This window comes from Benincasa hispida, chromosome 12 (assembly GCF_027475165.1).
Source record: "Benincasa hispida cultivar pf3 chromosome 12, pf3_genome.v1.1, whole genome shotgun sequence".
Taxonomy (NCBI): Eukaryota; Viridiplantae; Streptophyta; class Magnoliopsida; order Cucurbitales; family Cucurbitaceae; genus Benincasa; species Benincasa hispida.
The window spans coordinates 81,249,429-81,265,964 of record NC_143489.1 but is presented as its reverse complement, the minus strand read 5'-3'; the positions used below and the strand labels follow the sequence as shown (position 1 = coordinate 81,265,964).

The window sequence follows — 16,536 nt, the reverse complement described above, 5'->3', positions numbered from 1 at the left end:
TATCGATGTCGACGAAAATATAGAGATCTTAATTTTACAAAAATTTTGATAGAAATATCGATAAAATGTTGAATTCGATGGATATTTCTGGAAAAAATTATAAAAAAACAAAAAATTCAAATTAGCAAATAAATATTTTATTATTTTCAAATATGTAAATATGCATATTACTTATATTATATTTATATTAGTGGTATTTTGATGCTTGTTTTTTTGTGTTTCGTGAATTTTTTGACGATTTAATGGAAATATCGATTTACCCTTCATATTGGTATTGAAATCATGTAAACATGGAAATATCAACATATCGATAAAAATTTAATCTATGGATGTATCCCATGTTTTATTCCGTTCACCATTCTAGTAAACATCATGAAATAAATAGGATCTCATTTTTTTTTTATTTCTATTCCTTGATATTCCCATTTATGCAAACTAAACACCAACTCCATTCAATTACATGGAGATATATTATTGGTTTAGCAATGTTTATTTGAACTTTCAATATTGTACTTAAAGCTTGTCAAATATTGTGTTTAAAGATCTCTAAATTTTAAAAGGTCTAATAGGCCACCAACTTTGAGTTAATATCTTTTAGATCCCTAGCATATTTAAAATCTTTAAAAATTAATTGATTTATTTGGCAAAAAAATTGCTTATAGAACTTTTCACTTTTCTGTGTCTTATAAACTTATAAATATATCAAATATCAAATTATACCATAACTTATTAGATTTAAGTTAAAAATTTAAAAATCTCTACTAAAAGTTGAAAATTAAAAAAAATGAAGAATTAAAAAAAATGAAGAAGGAACGTAGTTAAGTCAAAATATACCAATAGTCCTATCACGTATTTATTGTAAGGGATTGTTTAAGAAACTGAAATATAATCAGATTTATTGGAATTAACTGAATGTTGGAATACGTGAAAAATCGAGTATAAATAAAAATGACATCATAAAGTGTAAAAATAGAAAAGAAGATTGGATTAAAAACAGAATGAATATTATAAATTGAGATCAAAACTTTTAATTCAAACATAAATTTTAGATTAGATTAGATTGCAAACTTATTCCATTATATGTTCTGAATAAGCGTTGTTATCTTTACGGAAAAAGAAGCTATTTTTATTTATTATTTTTTGTGTAAGAAAGTGAAAGGATGGAAGAAAAAAAAAACTCACAAAGATACCAAAAAAGAAAAAGAAAGAATGAAAAGTCGTTACGTTAGAAATCCCAAGTCCAAGGTCTCTGTCGTTTAGCCATGGCGGAATGGCGTGGATTTGTGAGGTATATATACCAACCATCGTCGCTGTTCTTTTCTTCGCGATATGAACAAGATAATCATTTTCCTCGTTTTCGTGCATCATTTGATCTTCATCACCATCTCCATCCACTCTCTCGCAAGTGTTTCTCTGTAAGACGCAATCTTCTAATTCACCGTTCCTCTTCGTCTTCCCTTTGCAGTGCGCCTTTGTATCTCTTTCGCGATGGATTCTTCTGTCAAGTCGTTTTTTGTGGAATTCAGAGCCTCCGCCAATGCTTTCCTGTCCAAGTACGAGCCACTGGCTCTCGTTTTTGTCCCTCTTTTGGTCCTACTATTGGCTCGGTTGCTTCAGTCATTTCTGGATCTTGTTTACGAAAGAGGACTTAAAGCCACCTTCTTATCGTTCTTCATGGCCACGATTAAGTATGATCTTCGCTTTCGCTACTGGAGTTGTTAATTTGATCTTTTTGGAAATGTGGTGATGTTCTTGGTTGTCTGATTGTGTCTGTGGAAACAGGTTAATTCCAGGGGTGAAACGTCGGATCGATTCTGAGAAGCAGAAGGTTGGTTTTCGTGTTTATGGTATTATAGTTTCTTTAAATGATATGAAGTTGCATTTATGAGTTGATTTTATGTTATAGCAACCATGTTGATTTTACAGAACGAGATTGTACGCTTACGGTCTGCTGTATTTGTTTTAATTAAATGAGTAACTTTAGTGATATGGTATGCGTTGAGAACCTATCGGTAGGGCTGCTGGATCAGTTCAGAGCATTCCAAATTATTATTTCTGGGTGGCCATTTAGTTGGTCAAACTTTGACCCAGAGCGTTGATTCTTCTTTCTTTATTCCATGGCAAATTTGATACCGCACCGCATTTCCTTCATTCTGGTATCTGTCTTTGGTTTAGATTAGATGGTCACATCCTTGGAAAATCTGGCAATGAAGAACTCATCCATCTTCTGTGTAGGAAATATCAGTGCCATGTTTTTCCACCTTTGTCTCTACATGTACATATATGTTGATGTCCAGATATCTTTCGAAGGAGAAGACAAGAAACTTTAGACCAAATTGAATTCTTTTGAAATTTTTAAATGGAGAAATGATTTAGAATCTCAACCATTGTTTACTTGCTTCTAGTTTTATCAGATTTAAGTAACTATATCGTGGTGGATCATGGTGGACCTTGTGGTATTGTACAGTCTAGCCGTTCAATAGATTTAGTGTTTGATGTCTCCAGACTCCATCCTCTGGTGCTTAAGCCAAATCTTTATTGAAGTTAATCTGGAGATGCTTTTACACTTGGATTGTGCCTACAAATTGGCCTATGCAGTGCCTCTCAAAATAAGTACAACCAATCGCTAGCCATATAGGTTTCATTTATTTATTTTTTAGAGAAACTTGATTTTCATTGAGGAAAAAAAAAAAAAAGAAAGAAAGAATACACAGTCGTACAAAAAGGTGATCCCGAAAAAAGGTAGCCAACTACAAGATAGGGCTCCATTCAAGTACGATGAGACCTAGTGAATAATTGTTTTGTTCGATACAGGTATGAATCCAACTTGGTATTATTAAAACAAAAATGGCTAGAAACCAAGGTTCAAAGAGAACCAAAGAATCTAACACAGGACCAAACATCGTCAGAGAAAATCTCTCTACCCTTCAAGATTCTATTATTTCTCTTGCCCCACAAACTCCACCAACTAGCACAAATCCATGTCTCTCTTTGAGTTTTGATTACAAGTTTTTATATATATATAATTGTTCTCTTGGTAACATCTTACTTAGTTAGAAACCCTTTCTCTAGCGCCTAGAGAGGTTTTTTGTATGTCCTTGTATTCTTTCATTTTTTTTCCCAATGAAAGTAGTTGCTTCTATACAAAAAAACCATTTCTCAAGAAATGGTGGATTGAGGAGAAGTTTCTCGATCAAGTCCATGCAACGTTGAGGGTTGGCAAAACTAAATTCGAACACCTCAAAGAAACTCTACATACCACCCAAGCAAAGTCACACCTCCAAAAGATATGATCGAGGTCTTCTGCTGCCATCTTGCAAAGAATACAACAATGGGGCCTGACCAAAAAGGTCTGGCTGAGATCTGATCCAAGGTGTTAACTCAACCATGAAAAATCTGTCAAACAAAGAACTTGACCTTCCACGTAGAGGAGAAAATAGATTCATTAGCCATGTATGTTTCATGATTTCAGATACCTCATACCTTGAGTAGCTATAACCACTTCACAGAAATTGTTTTCCTCGCCATTATCTCTTTCCAATTTAGGCTAAAGAGAAAAACTATCATCATAACTGATAACTAATACTTGGTACTTATAATTTTGGTGATGATGTTTTGTTCAATGAGCAGGTTGTGGAAAAATTACAATCCAGCGGTAATTCTAAAAGAGAAAGTTGGAGGACGGAGTTGCCAATGGCAGGCCTAGGAACTGAAGTCATTGAGAAAATGAAAAATGAGAAACAAAACGATGTGGTTTGGCAAGGCAAATGCTCCGGTACAGTGTATGTTTGAAGTTTGCACAGGCATATTTACTGATTCAATACAACTTAATTAGAATATAGTTACACTAAGATTGATATATATATATATATATATATTTAAAATGTCAATATTCATGATTATTTTTCATTTCTGAGCAGCTACATTGGAGGATCTGAATCTGAAGGTCATTTTTCTCTCATAAATGAGGCGTGTTCAATGTTAGTAAGTTGTAGCTGATCTATGACTTTTATGTTTTATCCAAAGTCTCTACTGAAGTGCTGAAGTCACTTAGCTATCATGTAACTGGTGAAATTTCGTTATTTAGTCATAAGTACTGGTAGTAATTATGTGGGGTCTCATGTTTTGCCCGTGAACTCTCTTTTCTGAAAATGTTCCTGAGTTAGTGCCCCTGATGTCAAAGAACAATTAGCTTTCTACAATTACAAAGTTCTGTGGCAGAAACGAAGTATTTGTTATACTTAGATACAATTATGGATCAATAATGAACAGAGAGAAATTAATTAGCTTGAACTTAATTTGAACTCTTTACCAATTAGCTCAAACTTAACGGATCAAGCTCTGGAGACTAAAGTAATTTATAATGATATTGTAGCTAAAAATTTTGAGTTCAAATCCCTCAATGTCATTTATTTATTATTTATTTTTTAGACATCATCCGGGTTACTGATATCCTATTGAAGTGGAGTTTGGATTTTATTGAAGAGCTTCCTTTTTCGTTACAAATAAAACTCCTAAAGGATCATAACATGTTTGATAGATCTTTAACAATTCACCTTGGGCTGTTCTGGATATTTTTTTTTCAGGTTTGCACATACAAATCCTTTGCATTTGGATGTATTTCAAAGTGTGGTGCGGTTTGAAGCTGAAGTAGTGGCCATGACTGCTGCTCTTCTTGGCAGTAAAGTGGAGGCTTCTGGAGGGCAAATCTGTGGAAACATGACATCCGGAGGAACCGAAAGCATACTATTGGCTGTGAAATCAACTCGTGACTATATGAAAGCCAAGAAGGGAATTAAAAAACCTGAAATGTATACTCCCTCTGTTCATCATGTATGTTTTGTTCTATACATTTCTTGGCGACCTTAAATTTATTGTAGTTTTCCCTCAATGTTCAGGATAATACCTGAGTCTGCACATTCAGCATATGATAAGGCTGCTCAATATTTTAATATCAAGCTGTGGCGTGTCCGCGTAGACAAAGAATTCAAAGCAGATGTCAAAGCTATTCGAAAATTTATCAACAGGAATACTATCTTGGTATCTATTTTTTATTCTCTTCTTACACTTGTATTGACGGAAATTCTCTTTTTCTACATTTTCCTTATTTTTATTCACAATTTTGTATATGTTACCCCATTTTCCATTCATAAGAACTAAGAAAAGCTGCTTCACCCTGTTGTAGTATAAATATTTATATCTGTATGTTAGCTGATTGTACTTTCCTTATGCTCTTAATATTGCAGATTGTTGGATCGGCACCTGGGTTTCCTCATGGAATCATTGATCCGATTGTTGTATGTTCCTGTTTTCTTGAATTATTTAGTTGTTTTCTATGTGCTGGGACAAAGACCATCAATCTTAACTTACGTGGCATTTCTTAAGTAATTTCTGATCAGGAAAATTTTGTAATATTCTTGCAGGAACTTGGGAAATTAGCTTCTAGCTATGGTATTTGTCTGCATGTTGACTTTTGTCTTGGCGGCTTTGTGTTGCCGTTTGCGCGTAAGCTTGGGTAAGGCTGTTTGGGTTTATATCTGAACAAATTTTTTTATATGCACTAAAAAACCATAGCATATTCAAAGTTATCTTAATTAGCTGAAAGTTTTTATAACACACAAAATACTTCTAAACAAACCAATATGTTGGTCGTACTTCTAACATGGAAAATAGCTGTTTGCAGTTTTGAATCACGTCTGAATGGAATGCTAGGATCCAATCTTAAGAAAACAAATTGAAATTGTGTTACAATAATTACTCGATAGCCTTTCATGAGGGCTAGCTTCTCTTTCACAATCGACAATGGATTAATTTCCCAAATTCTACTCGATCCCTAAACCCCTAACAGGGTTCACACCTCTCTTTAGGCTTTGATTTGTAAAAGGTTTTTGTAATTATCTTTAGTTCTTATTTAGCTTAATTGGAGCCCTTTTTAGGTTGTTTCATTTTCATTTTATCTATTTTATGGTTCTTATACCTTTTCATTTTTTGTGAGTGAAAGTTTGGTTTCTCATTAGGAGGGAAAACCCAACTGACCCTAACAAACTAGACATAAAGTTCAAATTTAAAGTTTAAAGATTAATTAATTTCTTTTTGATGAAATGTATCATTCAATTTTTAAAAATTTTGAATTTGTCGGGATCTATTAGACACAAAATTGAAAGTTAAAGAACCTATTAGATACAAAATTGAAAGTTTAAGAACATATTAGATATAAAATTGAAAGCTTAAGAACTTATTAGAAATTTTTAAAAGTCCATAGACCAAATAGACACAAATCAAGTCAGGTACAAGATTTGTAATTTATCCTAACTTTAAATATGCCACTAACATTCCTTTTACGACACATTAATCTATCAGGAATGTTCTTAGTTGTACATTATCAGATGCTTTATCACTAATCTCTCTCTCCATGTTTCCATAGTGAGGATATAGGCCTTACTATGAAAGAACATAGCGATTTATTTCCCCCGTATGTGTGGGATCATATTACCTAGTACAGCACACCAAACATGCAATGATGAGTTATCATTTAGAATTTACGTGAAGCAATAGTGTCGCAATTATTGTACATTAACGATGTTTTTCTGTCCATGTTCGTTATTGAAATTTTCTTTTTATTCCTTATTTTCAGGTACCCAATTCCACCTTGTGATTTTTCAGTTAAAGGAGTGACATCGATATCTGTGGACGTACATAAATATGGATTAGCACCCAAAGGAACAAGTGTAGTTTTGTACAGGAATCATGAGATTAGAAAGGTAGTTTCTTTTACTGAACCATTTAGACTTTATTTGATTAGATTGGAATAATTGGTGTCCCTTCGGGGACATCCGGTAAGATTGGAATAATTGGTAATGGTTTTTTTTTTTAAAAAAAAAAAAAAATTATTTTTAAAAAATTTAAAATTTATTATTATTTTTTTGAGATAAGTAACCAAACTTTCATGGAGAAAGCTGAAAAGATACAATCTCAAAACACAAAAGTTTGGTTTCTTATAAAAAGAAAAAGAAAAAAAAAGGTTTAAAGTTCAATTGCTAGTAACTGGATATTAGATTAAATGACTCAGATGAAATCAAGATCCCTTTAATCCCTATCTTTTCTACAATTAAAAATCATTTTTATATTATTTCTGATTTCACTTGGCTTTATGGTTGTTGGTCGGTTGGTGTTATCTTCCGGCTGTGCCTTCCTGCCTTGATTTCAACAGCATCAATTTGTTGCTGGTAAGTTTACTTATCCTTGTTACTGAAACGTTGGGTTTTCATACCTCAAGTTTAAATCAAGTTTTTATTAGCTACTAATGTGGCAGCTATTGGGCCTCCATAGTTGTCATCAAAGTTTAACTTTATTTTAGGATGTATTTACAAAACTGTGATATAAATAATATGTTTTCTTGTCACGTTTCATAAGTGGAAATCTCCATGGAGACTTGTTACAGATTTAGGCTAATACTATTTCGTACTTATCCTTTTCATGCGAGCAAAGTCCTTGTACTGAAAAAAAAAAAAGAAAAAGAAATATGCTCCCTCGACCTTTTGTTGTGGTCGATTTCACAGAAATGACATTTCCTTTTTCAATTTTTGGTCTTTTAGTAAGTGAATGGTCTGGTGGGCTTTACGTCTCTCCAACAATAGCTGGAAGCAGACCTGGTGGCTTGATTGCAGGGGCGTGGGCAGCAATGATATCTTTGGGAGAAGAAGGTATCTAAGACATGAATGCAATGACACTGTTTACCTTGTATGTGGTTAAATACTTTGCTTTGAGCTCATTGTCATTCAATTGCTTTCCATAGGATATTTGCAGAATACAAAAGAGATCATGGAAGTGTCAAAGAGGGTACATAGAGGGTATCTTCTGTTTCAATATGCTTTCTATTCATCTATTTAGACTGGGAAGAACTGTAGGGTGTTTTTCTATTTCAAAATCCATTACTTTTGGTGCAGGATAAACGAAATTCCCGAGTTATTTGTCGTTGGAAAGCCAGACATGACAATTATAGCATTTGGGTCTTCTGTTATTGACATTTTTGAAGTCAATGACGTTATGTCATCAAAAGGCTGGCATTTGAATGCGTTGCAAAGACCTAGCTGGTGAGCTTTCTCACCGAGCATAAAGAATGTCATATTTGGATCAGATTTAAAATGTTGCACAATCTTTTTCTTTTTCCTTCCAAAATTCCACTATTCTTCTCTTGCACTCAAAATATGGTTTTTGTGCCCATTTCTACCTAGTTAAACGATTAAAGGCCTATTTGGACTGACTAGAGAAAAAAATATTTTTCAAAAAAGTCTTTTTTATTTAAATTCTTTTGATAAAAACGGTTTAAAATATACTTTGAAAGTGTTTCATAAGCTATTTTGAGTGGTTTTCAAACACTTATTTTTTCCAAAATGACTTATTTTCAAAATTAAATACTTGAAAAGTTAAACCAAACACACCCTAAGACATCTGTATTTCCTTTTGAAGGTCGGAATTTGAAGCCCCACTCATTCATTTGTGAGGGAATGCTGAACTGGAACAGATTTTGAAATTTTCGACTCTATACTATGCTCTGGTGTCTTTATCACATTATGTCTGATCCATCTTCTTCGACTTTAAAAGATTTAATTAAACAGTAACTCTAATTAGTGAAACAGATTTTTCATTCCCATTGCCTACAAAACTCAAAAGCTTTGAGTGCTTAAAATTCAGTACGGTGGAAAAAAAAAGTTTGATGGCATTGATTCAATGAAACAAGACAGGACCCACCTCTGAGATGGGTTCATGTTTTCTGTTCTACTGTTTTCATGCGTCAGCTTTAAAGTTTCCAGTTCAGTCCAAAGTTTTAATATTCTAAAAGACTAATCATCTCTCATATTGATTCAGTATTCACATCTGTGTGACGCTTCAACACGTATCGATAGCTGTCGACTTTCTCCAGGACCTGCAAGAATCTGTCAACACTGTAAGCTTATTTGCAACAATCCTCTTAGTCCATCAGATGCAATTTAACTAATATACTTATTTTCAAGATGCCTTATTGACTTTGTTGTAATGCCTTGAAATTGACATCTAGCGATTTGTATTGGAATTCGTATTTGTCATACTTATATTATTAATGAATTTGATCCTAGGGTTTAGAGAAGTACATTATAAACTCTCTAATCTTAGAGGCGCATCTGATATGTATTTTGAATGTTATCACTAATAAAATTGTTTTACCTCTACTCGTGGACGTAGCTAAATACATTGTTAGTGAACCACGTAAATCTGTGTGTCGATTCTCTATTATTTTACGTTTTCTGATTTCTTTGTTTGTTGATGACTTATTTATTTGTAATGATATATTTCAGGTAAAAAAGAATCCAGGTCCAATTAATGGAGGATTAGCTCCAATATATGGTGCAGCAGAGAGAATGACAGACAGATCTATGGTTCAGGAGTTGCTCATAAGTTACATGGATGGTACATGCTAGCAAGCAGTGGCATGCCTCATTTCTTCACATTGGTTTGTTTCATATAGACTTGATTTTATATTGTGTCATTTTCCAAAAAAACAACTTTAAATTATGAAAAGAATAAACTTTATTCTTCAAAGTTTACATAGTTTTAGTTGCTGTAATGTGTTGAATTATTGGCTCATTTTTATCGTCTTATAAACATGTATTGAATACTTTAGATGTATGCTCCAATACTAGGTGGTTGATGATTCTGATGATACGTTTGACCTTAGAAAAACTTTTAAGGGTGTGTTTGGTATGTGTGTGATAAAAGTAGAGAGTTGAGTTGAGTTAGTAATTATTATCTGGGGAGTTAAATTTTCTGGGGAGTTAAATTGTCTGTGTTTGTTTGCAGAGTTGAGTTGAGTTGAGTTGGTAATTATTATCTGTTTTGTTGTGCAGAGTTGAGTTAAGTTGAGTTAGAGGATCTGATGCAGTTTTTTTGTAAATGAGATTAGTTATATTTTTTTTGTTTGTTTTTTTATTTCATTTTTTCATTTTTTAGTTTTATGCTTTGCTATTGTTGATTAATTTTCAAGTATACACGTATTTTCTCAAATTATTTATGACATAAACTGGATAATTTCAATTTTTTTTCTCAATATGTAGAACATAATATATTATTTTTCATATATTCTTTTCAAAAACTGTAATAATTCTAATTCTCTTCAATCGATAAAACATACCAACAAAATATATTTCATATTGCTGCTCAATTAATTAGTATATTGTATATTGTATGTATATATATTGAATGTAATTATCCCAATTACTAATTGGTATATTGTATGTATATATATTGAATCTTGCTAACTTAATTTTATTATTTCACATATCATATAGTTTAATTTTATATAATATGGATAGTATATTTGGGGATCCAAATGGCAAAGATGAGGGAAGAGAGAAAGAAATGAAAATATATTGATTTTTAGAGTTAGTTTTGAGGAATAAAAAAATGGAGTTTTGAGTGGGTGAAAAATAGGTTTTAATAACTCATAGGTTTGACAATAAAAAAAAAAATCTGGTTCCAAATGGCAAAGATGAGAAAAGAGAAAGAAATGAAAATATATTGATTTTTAAAAAAAATCTGGATCCAAACGGCAAAGATGAGGGAAGATAGAAAGAAATGAAAATATATTGATTTTTAGGGTTAGTTTTGAGGGATAAAAAATGGGAGTTTTGAGTGGGTAAAAAAGGGTTTTAATAACCTATATTTTCTTTATGGGCTTAACAAATATGAGTAATAAATACCCATTAAACGTAATAATTCATATCATTTATCAAACATCTCCTAACTCAAGTTTTCTAAGGCTTTTGTTGTCTTTTCAATGTTGTCTCGAGTTTTTTATTTTATCCTATCTAGGTGATTGTTACTTATAAATTAATCATTAATAATTTTACACAACATAATATAAGAAAGTCGACAAGTTTGATGAAAACAAAAAAATGGCCGAATTGAACTATATATATATATTAGCTAATTGAATTACGTGGCCTCTTGCACCAATTTATCGAAATTAGTATTTAACTATTTCTCTTTATTTAAATTGTTTAAATTGGTCGAGAGTTTAATTTAAGTTAATTATCTTATTTTATTTTGATAACTTAGATGTTTCATCATATACATTTCCAAGTGATTAAAATTAAAATTTAATATATTTATATAATTCAAATATTGTTATAAAAATAATTTAAATATTAGGCAAACAAAATATCTTTTTTTTTCCCCCAAATTAAATGATCATTTCCTGTGACATCTAGATCGACCTCGTTGAGTCATATATAATCTACCGTTCCCATGGTCTCAAGTATTTTGATGGCTTGACCCTCATTCTTAATGTGAATACCATCGATACGAAATTGATGTCACATACTGATCTTGTACACCATGATAAGTATGCGAGCATTGATATTCTTCTATAGTGATTATATCTAGACTGCCAAAGGAAGATGAGGTTGTTGAAACTATTTTAAAGATAGAACTTTGTAGCACCAAACCTTTGGTAAATTGTTTAGTACATGATAGTTTGATTGGAGTTATAAGAGCTTTATGTTCATGTTGACATTGCCGAGTCATATATTATCCATGATTCCCATAAACTAGAACGACTTTGCTCGAGTCATAAACTATCTAAGATTTCCTATGATGTCTAGATCGATTTTGTTGAGTTATATACTATCCATGATTGCCATGACTTTGAATATTTGATGACGGACCCTCCTCCATAATGTTTATATGATACCGGAATGCAAGCATATGCATCGAAGTAATAAAATCCCAACTAAATTCGGGTATTGTTCTCAGAGACTAGCATGCACAATTTATCATAAACTTAGCTATTGTAGTTCCTTATCGATTTTATTTAGGCTACTGGAGGATGGTGTATGAGCAATAATTAAGTGCGAGTGACAAATAAACACAAGAGACAAATTAGAGGAGAACGAATTCAGGGTGTTGTTTCATTAAGAAAATCCTAATGGTAGTAACATGCAATTAATTAATGAAGATATGTTGAGGCTAGAAGTTCTAAATTCGGGAAATCATTCATCAAGTTCATTCCGTTCTAACCCTAGTTTATCAAGTTTAAATTTCTTCCCATCGCTTAAACTAGTATTGCTTTAAGACCCTTCAATTACACCCCTTATTAATCTCAATTCATTTCCAGACAATCTTGAGTAATAATCTAAATTATCAAATCCAGCAAATTAAACTCTTCTTCAAGCAGTAGAATTTACCTAAATTAATTGATTAATGGCCAGTTAATCAAAGCAATAAGAACAAATAATTTATAAACCTCATCAATAATTAAACATTTGCAATATCAACAATTCATTCAAGAAATTCAAAACTCTAACAACACCTTAGAATGTAGAGTTTAGCTACACATATTTTCAATATCTATAAACCCTAAGTAGAAAGAAAGCATCTTAGACAAGGAAAGAGTTAGGGAAACAAAAATCAATCTTCCTTTCCCGTCACCTGATCACAATCTTGGTCTTCTCGACCTTCGCCAATGAATTCTTATATGATTTCCAACTGGACTGTCCTTTTCTAGATACTTTCGTTCTACCTTAGGTCGAAATTTTCCCAAATTTTTCTTCTCCCCATCACCTGACGGCACTGCTGCTTTTTATAAGAAATTGTCGTAGTGTTGCAACACTGACGTTCGAAGCAATCGCAGCGCGCACTTGCCATCCGAAGCATCACAACGCAACAAGGCAGCATTGCGACGTTGGCCTATTCTCTGCTCTCGGGTCTTCAGCATTGTGCGGCAGCATTGCAATGCTAGGTCAACGTTGGCCCTCCGATTTTTTCCTTCGAAATCCTTCCTCTTTTCTTCAATTTTGGCCTCTAGCTTCCCTCATAATTTCATAGTTGGCCCCTAGATACTTGTATTTGAACTTCTGCCCTAGGTAATGATCATATTTGCCCAATTTTCACCTAATCCTTAGTTTCCTTAAATCAATTCAACAAACCATATTAAACCATACCAACTAGTAATAATAGCTCACCCTAAACTTAAAACTTTGCTAGTTCCAAGTAAAGGAAAGAAGGAAAGAATGAAAAATAAGAAGAATAACAAATACCAAATAACCAAGGTCTTAGGTATGCATGCTCTCACTCAAATTTCATCAGCTTCTCAATACATACAACACATATCCAGAGAAAAATTCATACACATCCTAATCACTGAGCATTTCTAAAACCAAAACTTTTTATCCCCTATATGTGTGACCCATCCTTTAATTCAAAACTCATTCACTGACTTAAGATTTAATTAAGTTTCATCAGCTTTCCTCCTACTCTGGCTCAAGCACCAATCATTAAGCACCAACACACTCAAGATAATAATATATCAACTAAGAGGCCTGCATTACTCACTCTAAAAGGGTCCCTAAACTTGCATGATTCTACCTAAGGGTACTAACTTTCACACAAATACTGTAGGGACTCATCCCTAGTCAATTCCCAAGTGTCTTAACTGATCACATAAATTACTGTTTTTTTTTACCCCCATCCATGCATACACATTACTATTTTTTAAAAAATAAATTATTTTTTTAGAATAATGTTCTTTTAAGCTCATTTTCTCTCTTTCTTTTTTTCTTTCAGGCAAAACAACCTCTCTCTTTTTTACCTCACTCAGTATAACATTACCAATTATCATGTCAGACACTCTCTAACCAGTGGGGCCTTTCGAGGTGACAATCGAATTGACATAAATTAATTTCTTGTTCAGTTGAAGGTTCTAAATTAAAGTGGTTTGTGCTCAGAATAAACAGAGGATACAAAGAGGGATTTAAAGCAAAGAAAACTCAAGATAGGACTATGTTATCCAATTTCCATTTTAAAGCATGACATACATCAAGAGTGACTCATCAACCATCATCATTAGAACATGCAACCAAAGATCCCAATTTAATCAGTCTAGAAATTCCTCCTAACCAAAATTAACCCGTTTTCAAAACACCCTTTAGATTTTTTCATTAATTCCAAAATTAACAACTCAACATGCATCAATCATTCAACTCAAATTAACATGCATATACGTTAAACAGATAACCCAAGTACCAAGTACATAGTGAAGGAACTCTTATTCAAGAGAACCAGTGAGTGGAAACTAGATCTTTCCAAGCCCATTGTGAAAGAACAAAGCATTCACAAACATACAAGAACAGTTATGCATTATAGAAAAAATTACAGCATGCTTTCTTACTTAAATACAAAGGGAATCGAGAGACATACATTTGAAGAACTCTTTTTCACGTATTCCTTCGATCTGTACTGGTCAGGCATCCCAACAAAGTCTAAACGATCATGAATGAAACAAACATCCAGTGTAATCACGAACTATCTAATTCTCGAATGGTAACCTTTGACACTACCACTTAGTTACCTTGGTATTCTCGGAGTGAGAATCCAGGAGGTGTGGGCTCTGTGTGAATTTGGTAGAGGGAAGAAGGATGTATACGATCAAGTAAATGGGAAAAAGGTTTAGCCTATTGTATAGGCAGTGGGTACTCGATCTTTTAGTAAACGAGGAGCAATCGTCTAGTAAACTTTGCTTAGTCGTTTAGTCTCTCGAAAGGGCTATCGTATAGCTTTCTTTCACTTGATTAATTGTATTCAATAATCATGTGATTCTTCAAAAAATGAAAATTCTTTTCATTTTATTCTTCTGTTATTAAAACTGAAATTAACCTCCCACTTGCACGGTTAATGGAGAAAGGAAAATAACCAACTAAAACAATTATCTCATAATTATTTTTATTATAAATAAATATAATAACTAATTTATCATAGGGAGTTGCAAATATAGACATTAGACCTAAACTACTAGCAGATATAACACAATGTAAAAAAAATTGTAAATATGACCAAATTTAAATAGTCTATCAATGATAGACCATATTATTGGTAGGAGTCTATCAGTGATAGACCATATCACTGGTAAGAGTCTATCAACGATAGAAGTCTATCGCTGATAGACTTGTCTATATTTACAATTCTTTTTAAGTGATGTTACACACTTGGTTATTATTCCTAAAAATGCTACCAATTGCAATTGCACTTTATCATATTATATTTATAACCTATAGTTTTAATATCACATCATATGTAATATATAAACCATATTTCTTTTCTCCTTTATTTATTATAAATCATGTTTATATTAACCTCCAATTAATGTATCTAATACATCAAATCAATTAAATCACATATAATCGAAAAAATTTAATTATATCATATATAATCAATTTCACTCTTGTTAATTTGAACACTTCAAACTAACCCAAAAACTGATTCTTAACTTGAATCCATTGAGCTACCTAGGGGACCTTATGGACATGTAGCTTGAAGCTCCAACGGTACATAAGTAACTGACTAAACTCTTTAATCACGACCATCCGTCAACTACCGGACACTCCATTAAAGACCGATAACTGCACTCTTCTCATTACATATATATTTTTGTGTCCATTGAATATAACCAATCAATAGTACGATAACCCTTCATAGATCTCTCGTAAGTACAACTGGGCCAATTTACCATTTTGCCCCTATAGTTACATCTAACTCTTTAAGTACCACTGATTCCTTTAATGAACAATACATCATAGTCCTACTATGAGTGAACACTTTTTGGGCCATGAGAAAGTGTGTGGCGCTACATTGTTCAAGCCTCGGAATCAACCATTAAGAGAGAAATCTATCTACTTACCTCTGCTTCGAGGAAGGAGTGAATTCCATCTTGTGTAGCTGAATTTCCAGCTTCCCAATCAGACGAATCCCAAAAGTGATAGGTTTGAGTCAGCAATCTGGCCACTTGCACCCATCAAAATCAAAGGACCACCCTCATAGGTAGGAGTTCCCAACTCACTCTGGATTAAGGTCATGTTACTTATGGTCATCCTAGTGAAATGAAAGTCTTTGTCATGAACGATATTATATAATGAGACTAAACATTTCGTGGTCCGGTCTTATACAAACTCCTTTGTATAGGATACCCCCGCTCGCACGTCTCCACATGAATGATCAAGATTAGACCATCTGTAGCACTTTACAACGCTTGTAACATCTATAAAACAGGTCGTATCCGTAGTGTCACAAGAATAAGGTTTCCCTCCTTTATCCATATACTACAGACCATTTAGTTTATCACTTAAAGCATGATCCACTTGTATGTCTCCATATACATGCTTACGTTACAACGATAACCAGGGATCTTAGTTTATTGGTTTTTGGTTAATGCAACCAAAATATCCCATATTTCATAGACAACAGTGAAGAAAATATCTCATATTATTACATCACAAATGTTTGTTCATACATGTGTTTATAAATTACATGACCCTACGAGATTTAGGGCATCAACCCCAATAATCTCCCACTTGTCCTAAAGCGAGTGGGTATACAAGATAAATACAAATACAAAACAATAAACTAGGGCACTAAGGCCCAGTACAAAATCTCCCACTTGCCCTAGACTAGCCACAGACGGTCTCGTAGACCCATGCTCTGAAGGTGACCTTAAAAAAATGTAGCTGT

General features: G+C 32.9%; 1 protein-coding gene across 3 annotated transcripts; it reads left to right on the top strand.

The window, feature by feature from the left end:
* The first annotated feature begins 1,146 nt into the window (after nucleotides 1–1,146).
* On the top strand, nucleotides 1,147–9,700 carry DPL1 (dihydrosphingosine phosphate lyase). Of its 3 annotated transcripts, XM_039019877.2 has the most exons (16): nucleotides 1,147–1,288; nucleotides 1,466–1,688; nucleotides 1,783–1,828; nucleotides 3,631–3,782; nucleotides 3,921–3,980; nucleotides 4,587–4,811; nucleotides 4,899–5,040; nucleotides 5,247–5,297; nucleotides 5,424–5,515; nucleotides 6,635–6,761; nucleotides 7,211–7,226; nucleotides 7,596–7,703; nucleotides 7,796–7,850; nucleotides 7,947–8,093; nucleotides 8,869–8,947; nucleotides 9,336–9,700. In XM_039019877.2, exons 2-16 carry the CDS (start codon nucleotides 1,489–1,491, stop codon nucleotides 9,456–9,458), a joined length of 1,623 nt encoding a protein of 540 aa, XP_038875805.1. In that variant the 5' UTR covers nucleotides 1,147–1,288; nucleotides 1,466–1,488; the 3' UTR covers nucleotides 9,459–9,700. The 3 variants fall into 3 exon arrangements, 2 of the variants coding, with proteins under 2 accessions (XP_038875805.1, XP_090164612.1); XR_016525337.1 differs by lacking the exon at nucleotides 1,147–1,288 and having other exon boundaries at nucleotides 1,322–1,688; nucleotides 8,470–8,947; XM_090308486.1 differs by lacking the exon at nucleotides 1,147–1,288 and having other exon boundaries at nucleotides 1,322–1,688.
* The last annotated feature ends 6,836 nt before the right edge of the window (nucleotides 9,701–16,536 follow it).

What these genes read in the sequence shown, in the direction of transcription:
- DPL1 (XM_039019877.2), top strand. Translation starts at nt 1,489, where the DNA reads ATGGATTCTTCTGTCAAGTCGTTTTTTGTGGAATTCAGAGCCTCCGCC. An exon ending in TCGATTCTGAGAAGCAGAAG is followed by an intron (nt 1,829 to 3,630) that starts GTTGGTTTTCGT and finishes TTCAATGAGCAG; the next exon opens with GTTGTGGAAAAATTACAATC. An exon ending in GAATCATTGATCCGATTGTT is followed by an intron (nt 5,298 to 5,423) that starts GTATGTTCCTGT and finishes ATATTCTTGCAG; the next exon opens with GAACTTGGGAAATTAGCTTC.